Genomic DNA, 8,382 nt, shown 5'->3' with positions numbered 1-8,382 from the left:
TTCTAATTGAAAAAAAAAAAAAAAAAAAAAAAAAAAAAAAAAAAAAAAAAAAAACTGCATTAACAGGATACAAGGAAATGAATATACCAACTGAAGGTCGCAGGCTTAGTCCACAGTTAAACCTTCTGTTGCTAGAACAAAACAAGTCACCAAGTCATGCCCACACCCTAGACCAAAACAATTTGTAGACAAACCATTCCCTAGGTGGAATCCCAAGTTATCTCAAGGGAACAGGAATTTAGCAGGATCCTCAGACTTTTGTTTGAGGTAGGAACTTATCTACTTCTCTATTCCTGGAGTATAAGGGCTGGCTCTTAGTCACACCTGTTTACAATAACCTTGAAAGAGCAGAACTCTCAGCTCCAGGTCTAGGTGAGACCTTTGTTAGGGTGGAAGCACAACAACCTTGAAGGAACTAGAGGTAAATTCCAACTCTCTGACCTTTGGTCACTGAGGAAACAGGCTTACATTTTCGGGCCTCCACAACTGGTGTACCAGTCAAAGCCACTAGGGCTGTCTACTGTAAATTACAAAAGCAATTTTGCATCTATTCTATCATTTAAAACATGTTTCTTTTCTGAGCTGAATTAATCCAATAATGAACGCTATCCTTTCTGTAACATGTAAACCACACACAAAAACCTTGTCATTAAATTAAAAGCAAAGAAATCTATCTAAAAATGATCATCTAACTGGGATGCTCCTCTGCATTTTTGCAAGATGCCTGACATGCTCCAACTTAGTCCAGGTGATAGTAAGGGTGGAGGCGATGAGGCACACCTCTTAAAGGAGGTGGCAGGCTTACCCTCCAGTCAAATAATTTTGAGCCTGTTTTTGTAGTGAGTTACGTATGGCATTAGGAACTTCAAGTTTAAGCTGAACTAAATCTAAAATTTACTGGAGCACGTCTTGATATTCAAGCTTGAAGGTCTCATTATATATTTCTATGCAAGTAAGGCACGATTTTAAACAATACCATCGTTTTGAAGGGTGTTCTAAGGAGAATTTTAGAAGTGTTATGGTTCTGAAAAATCTTCATTCAGCCTCATAAACAATCTAGAAAGTAGAAATCCATGCCAGCTGACCAGGTCAGCTGACCTCCATCACTAAAAGGAGGACAGTTTAGAAAAAACTAAAAAAGAAAAAACAAATTTTCTTTTCTTTTTCTTTTTCTTTTTTTTTTTTTTTTGGTTTTGTTTTTCAAGACAAGGTTTCTCTGTAGCTTTGGTGCCTGTCCTGGAACTAGCTCTCGTAGACCAGGCTGGTCTCGAACTCACAGAAATCTGCCTGCCTCGTCTCCCGAGTACTGGGATTAAAGGCATGCATCACCACAGCCCAGCTCAAAACAAATTTTCTAAGAGGAAAACTAGAATTAACTAAAATAGTCTGTTAAAGAGGTAAATTAAGATATATTTTTAATTACTATGAATTTGATTTTAGGAGGTTTATGGATAGAAAAATGGGCCTGACCTATAAACAAGAATGTTCACACATTTTAAAAATTTGTAATGGAAAGCTCAAAAAATAAAATTGAAACTGTACATTTAATTCCAAAAATAAATTATAATTATTGGTAGTAGTGATGCGACATAAGTATACAGATAACTATAATTATACTTTTTATCAAAAGCAAGTAAATTTTTTCCAGACAAACGGTATTTTTAAACAAGGCTAAGACATTTATTTGTCCCTTATTTTTTAGCCGATATGTGTTAATTATGATGTCCTGATTATGTTCTAAATCTAGGCGTGCTGAGCACGGGGCTGTCCAATAGAACTTGTTGCCGTGGAAATGGTCTATCTCTGCATCCTTGACTGCCAAGAACTTAAACTGGGGAGAGCTATAACTGAGGAATGGAAATTTAACTTTATTTAAAAATAGCCACATATGACTAGTGTCTACCACATATAGCCTAAGAGGGTCAACACGCAAGACTAACTCTCTGGTTAAATTAGGTTTCACTCTTATTTGCTTGCTCATTTCCATAAGCATGGTATTCATAAACTTTTGTAAGAATATTATACTGAACATGTTTTTGTCCTATTGTGTTATAGTCATTTAAAAACTATGCCAGTGATATATAATATTACACCAAGGTAAACCCAAGTAAAAAGCACTGCCTGCAAGGAGTCTTATTAGTGCTTGCAGTATGTCAACACGACCACACTGGCTACTGAGGCAGCTTGGTGGCCCAGGTCAATCTGTCTAATGTTCACTTTAGAATGACTAAAATTCAAACTATGAAATATCCACTCCTAAGAAGTTTTTCCATTATCTATCAAAACACAAGAATACCAACTATTACAAAGCTTTCAGCTCCATTGGCTAAGCACTGCGAAGGCTTGTCAAACCATTTTACCTGACAGAGGTATTTGTTCTTCCATTTGCTCAGCACACACGGACTGCTTTGCATCAGCTCCTGAAGGACAACAGAAAGAGAGAGTGCAGTTGGCTACAGACTTTGTCATCATCAGTTAAAGCGCTTCTGATTTCAAGAAAGGAGAAAAAGGGAAGGTGACCAACAAGCCACACAAAGACGCAACTGTGTGGGAAGCTCTCTCTGGACAAAAGCAAAGCCGTCATCACCAGGAGAGCTGGTCCTTTATGAAAATTAAATCTGTTGAAAGATGATCTAAAGCAGATTTGTTTGTTCCCATTTTTGAAACCTTTTGAAAGATACCTCCAACTCTTTCAGTGAGTCTCGAAGTTTTTCTGGGCGCCTGTTTTTGAGTGTCCAAGGATAATCTCGTGCTGGCAAATAAAACATGTACAACAGTTAGTTAAACATGATTTAAATAAGGATCCTCTGCTTAGCAGTGTGCCTTAGAGGATTAGAATAAGACACCCGTAATTGAGAGGAAGTGGACTTCATCTCTATTCTAAATGACAGTCTTTTAAAAGGCTTTGTTACAGAATCAGATTTTTACCACAAACTAATCTCCCTGGTTATAATTTTGTGATGACAACCAACAAGACTCAGAGAACCCTTGACAAGTTTTGGTAAGCCAAGGAATCTAGCAATAGTTAGTAGTAAATGGCCTGCACTTTACAATTTAAGTAACTTCTTCATGAAAACATTCAAGGTTCAACCCAAAAGAAATTCCAACTTCTCCAAGTGGCCAACTCAGCCCTGAAACTTCTCATTAACAAGTTAAATGTGGTAAGGAAAAGAAAGAGAACATAAAAGTAATATGAGGGAAATTAATTTAAACATGACCAGAGCACTATATACTCCAGCTCAGAAAAAAAAGGGAATCTCAGTTTTAACAACTAGGCATTAGGAATGTTCTCTGAAATAATTCTCTCAAATGTAAACACCAACTAAGCCACAAACTCTTTAATCTCTAATGGTGTCCTACTTAAGAGACGTGTTTGTGCAATGGTGGCACAGAGCTTGTGGGAGTAAACCAACCAATATCTGATTTACTCAGGGCCTTACTGTCCTCCATTGGACTTAATGGAACCCATTCCTGATACTGTTTCGATGGCCAAGAACCTGTGACTAGATATCTCATGGATCTAGGGACAGCTAAATACTACTGTTTTTTGAAAACATAAAAATAAAAAAAAAAGAATCTAAAGCACTCCTATTGACATTCTGCTATACTCATAAATGTCCTGTTCAGCCAAGAGAAGCTTTTTCCTGCAGCAAATGGGAACAGATGCAGAGACCCATAACCAGACAGTATGCAGAGTGAGAGACCTTGGAACACTCAGCCCTAAACAGGCCGTCTCCATCAAATCACTCCTCAAGGCTCAGGGATACCAGTAGAAGAGGAGGTAGAAAATGTATAAGAGTCAAGGGGATGGAGGACACCAAGAGAACAAGGCTCCTAAATCAACACGAGCAAAGCTCATATGAACTGTCAGAGACTGAGGATGCACACACATAGGGCCTGCATGGGTCTGCGCCAGGTCTTCGGAGTGTATAGAGGCTTCTAGTTTAGTGTTTTGATGGATGCCTGAGTGTGTGAATGTATAGGTCTCTAATTCTTGTACCTTCTCTTGGGGTCTTTTCCTTCTGTTTGTTTGTTTTCTCCAATTCTGTTAGCTTTTGCTTTATCTTATTTTATTTTGTTAGAAGCCTGTTTGTTTCTGTGAGAGACAGAAAAAGTGGATTCTGATGGGAGGAGAGGTGGAGAGGGAGGGAAAACTATATTATATGAGACAAAAATCTATTTTTTAATAAAAGGAAAAAATAATTCTAAAATCCATGCCACAATTCAGTAACTATACACCTTTAATTTATTTTAAATAGTTTCAACTGAAAGGTTATATAGCAGAGGTACAAAGGTAGTCTAAAACTATATCTGTCTTAAAAATTAATAAAATTGGGGCAGGGGTCTAACTCAGTGCTAAGGTACTTGCCCAGCATGTGTGAAGCCCTGGGTTCCATCTCCAGCACCCACCACATACATGGTACAAGAATAATACTAATAACATGTTAAACTCATTGGAAAATGAACTCATCTTTAGTGTCATAATTAATAATTCTAAAAATGAACTGTGTATATGAATATATATGTCGTGTGTGCATATACAGATAATATGTAGCATATATAGATATTTAAATTTAAAAGCAGAAATTGCTATGTATCTTATTTCAGCAGTTATTTGGCTCAATAAACATAATTTTGATGTGTAGAACATATGTACAAATTTTAAGATATGTGTTGCAGATACTAATGCAATATTCTAAAAATTAAATGTCAGTCCAATCACTTAAATAAGGAAAAAAAGGAAAGTCTTTCAGCTCTAGCTATATTCCAGTAAAACTTTAAATTACACTAGCTTTAACCCACTAAAACCATGTCTATACATACAACATATTTATATCTTTCAGACTAACAACTAAATAAAACATGAATAGAACAATCTCACTTTATTAAAATAACACAACAGGGTTGGCAAAATGGCCCAGAAGGTGCAAGGACCCATTGCAGAGGCTGAAAACTGAAGTTCAGTTCTTGAAACCAGCATGGTGGAAGGAGAGAACCGATTCCCCCTGACTTCCACACACATGTTGTACACACACACACACACACGTTAAAAATAAGTAATAAAATATGTTAACAATTTAGGTAAAACATAAAAAATTAGATGTTATCAGAATTTAAGCAAGATTTATAATCATTTTCTCACACAAAAATGAGGTGATATAATAAATTTTACCATAGAACTTGCATGATTGATATATCAAGTCATCATGTTGTATGCCTTGAACATTTATATTTTTGTTAGCCAATTAAACATTTTAAATAAATTATTTTATTTAAAAATATGAAATAAAAATACACTTAATTTTAAGCTTTTGTTTGCCTAAGCACATATCTTACCAAAATTGTACACAGTAAAGATTTTAATGATTTAAATTAGAAAAGTCTAGCAAATACAATTATTATTCATGAGTTCATAACAATAAGCAATAGGAATTAGTAACTATAAGAAATGTGGACAGAATAGCATTTACAGTTTGTGCAGGAAACAGTTAATTTGTAACACAACACTGTTTTGTGATAATTTCAAAAATATCTAAGGTGAACTTACATTCCGCCAGCCTTTGTTTCTCTTCTAAGTTACCATGCTCTGTTGCTGACACTGGCGAAGGAAAGATGAAAAGGAGAAAAGTGGAATTTGTTCTGATTAGAGCATCTTATATGTTTAGTGGGCACATACAAAAGACTGCGGCAGACACGATGCTAAGCTTTTAAGAGGACAGTTGAGAGAGAATGTGACAATGTGTGTTTGCATGCCATAGGAGCCGTGTCCTTAATGCACAGTGAAAAGGCTTATACAGCACAACAGGTGGGCCAATATTCTGAGCTCCCAATCTCATCAGACAGGAAAGGGAACTGCAACCGAGCCCAGAGAGAAGCTGCTGCAGTCTGTCATCAGAGCTCTGAAGTCAGCCTATTAACCGCCATGCTAAGCACAGGATGCTCGCACAGCCCCCACTTCAATGAGGAACAGAACAGGAAGTAACTCTAGCTAGAAAGACCTTTCGGCCCATCATAAAACTTCTGGGATTAACAGGATTAATCAGATAAGGAAAATTGATCATTCACTCAGAAATGTCTATTTCAGATATCAGGTGAGGATCCAGGAGGCCAGCATCACGGGGACCAGTGCATTAACAATGCCCTCTGCTGGGACACCAATAAATAAATGTGACTAGACCGTCCTGATAGCAGGCTGATCGGCAACAAAATGAACATTTTCATGTTATTCTACAGCCTTTTCTCGGCATTGCTTTATTTTTTGATAGATCAGATAGATATCAACCTTAGCATTTTTTTCTCTTTAAAAAACCTGAAGTGACTGCTCTTAAAAGTTTGGATTTTTATCTAAGACATAAATACAGAGCTTTTAATGTTGCTAATTCATTGCTCAGAATATTTCATATATAAAAGCAGTTAAACAGAACAGGTGAGTACTTTACCTGGCGCATCTTTCTTGTCATAGTACTGGTAGACGCCGATGTCTCTATCTATAGAAAGGAAGAAATAACATTAAATTATGGTAAAAAGTTCTGGAGAATAAGAAGCCAAATCATACTATATCAGAGGGAATTGTGGGGAGGAGAGCAGAAACAGTCTCCTTATGTTACTAGAAATAAAATAGCTCAAAAGCATCTGGACATGGGTTCATCTATTCTAGGGATCTGCAGAAACTGGAGAGTTTATCATCTAATGAGAAATCAGAATGGCATGAGGAAACACACAGAACGAGAATGGCATGGGGAAAGATTAGTGAAGAACTGAGTCGAGGAAGACCAAGTTTTCTCTTTCACACTTCCTCTGATATTTTTCACAGGGCGCTACCAAAAGGAACTGCCACTAAGCAATGCCAAATGAAGTCAGTGGATGGAAGAAAATGCCCTAGCTGTTGGATCCCGAGCTGTGGCTTGCTTTTCTCCAATTTAGCTCAGAAGTCTAGTTCCTATCCTATAGCATTTGGGAGGAAATCTGCAAGAAGAAAGGGGGGATTACCGGGAGCTGTGGATAAATTATTATCTGAAACTTGTTTAGAGTCAAAAGGCTTCCAAACCTATTCAAATTCAGATGCTCTGCTGGGCTAGGTAAGAGAAAAAGTGAGACTTCGCAGATGTTGGGATTGATTTAACCAAGGGATTCTGCTCTTGCAATTTAAACAAGAGAACGGAATAATTTTTCCATGTCTATGAATAATGAAATATCTCCTTTATTGAAGTAACACTTGTTTTCTTCCATGCAAAAATAATTCTCAGTTACTAACATAAGGAGGATACAACTGTCTCTCGTGAAGCGGAAGCAGTGCAGGCTGCCCTCTAGTGACTGCCTGCCTCCCAAACTTTGTCAAACTGATGGACAAAACCAACAGAAAACACAAGGAAAGCTGCTATAATTGAGTCTGCAAATACATAACAATGAGTCATGTGTACTTGATATACTCATGTATATGAGCATACTCAAGACCCACATGTTCATATTAGTACTCATACTAAAGCTATACTTTATTCATTTTGAAATTAAGACATAATTTTAAAGAACGCAATTGAATGTCTGTTGTTTAAATGGAGAATATCTCCTAAAGACTGACTGGGAGTCTGTGACCCCTTCCCTGAGCACTTACAATATTTTCTTAAGCCGAGTAGTGATTTCACGAATGTGCTCACTTTTTGATAGTTCACAGCATATTCTTACAATCTGTACACTTTTCAGTACATATGTTACACTTCAATTTTAAAAGTTTCTTGTTATTTAAAGCTATAAGCTAAGAACTGCAGGCATTATATATGCAAGCAATATCTCCTATTAAAACATTCCAGGTTATAATTATAATATCATTCCATATATCAATATTATCTACCGCTCTAGAATAGAGTTAGGAAGATCATAAGGGACCAGGAACTCTGTGCACAGATCTGACCTTCCTGTACCTGGATGAGTGGGACTGAATGTAAGTAGGACAAGGGCATGTACATAAGCAGACTGGCCCGAGAAGTGATACAGTATGTGAGAGCCCCTGCAGGTGCACAGTACATACACAGAGCACTGCGGCTTGGTGTGGAGTATTGGAAGAAAAGATAAGACGACGTGGAGATCATCTAACTTGTGCCAAGGAGCACATGGAGTCAGAGGATTTCCGCGCAGGAAAGAGAGGACACAGAATGCTAGACTGCTAGCCAGCAGGGACTGGCTGGGCAACTAAAGACAGGGAAGCAACGAGAATCATTCCGACTGAGAAGAAACATGGGTATGAAAAGAGAAGAAAACTATTTTCTGAGATAACTTTTTCACCTTTCTTTTTTTTTCTTGTGATATACTTTCAATTTTCAAGATCAGTTTAACATCAGTGTGTTCTAAAGCTTCTGTATCTGTTTTTTTTTTTTTTTTTTTTTT

At 37.1% G+C, this 8,382-nt stretch overlaps 1 protein-coding gene across 1 annotated transcript in view; it reads right to left on the bottom strand.

Annotated features, from left to right (window-relative positions):
* Wdpcp (WD repeat containing planar cell polarity effector) overlaps positions 1-8,382 on the bottom strand; it is a 275,150-nt gene that overhangs the window by 157,007 nt on the left and 109,761 nt on the right. Inside the window, exons 3-6 of the mRNA XM_050140767.1 lie at positions 6,441-6,488; positions 5,549-5,599; positions 2,682-2,752; positions 2,361-2,420 (exon numbers count right to left, since the gene is read on the bottom strand). Of these exons, the coding sequence (XP_049996724.1) occupies positions 2,361-2,420; positions 2,682-2,752; positions 5,549-5,599; positions 6,441-6,488 (230 nt within the window). The remainder of the gene's footprint in view (positions 1-2,360; positions 2,421-2,681; positions 2,753-5,548; positions 5,600-6,440; positions 6,489-8,382) is intronic.

The sequence above is a fragment of the Alexandromys fortis genome, unplaced genomic scaffold, assembly GCF_014885135.2.
Source record: "Alexandromys fortis isolate MF-2015 unplaced genomic scaffold, M_Fortis_MF-2015_v1.1 scaffold_7, whole genome shotgun sequence".
Taxonomy (NCBI): domain Eukaryota; kingdom Metazoa; phylum Chordata; class Mammalia; order Rodentia; family Cricetidae; genus Alexandromys; species Alexandromys fortis.
The sequence above is the reverse complement of the archived record's forward strand: the minus strand, read 5'-3'. Positions and strand labels throughout refer to the sequence as shown.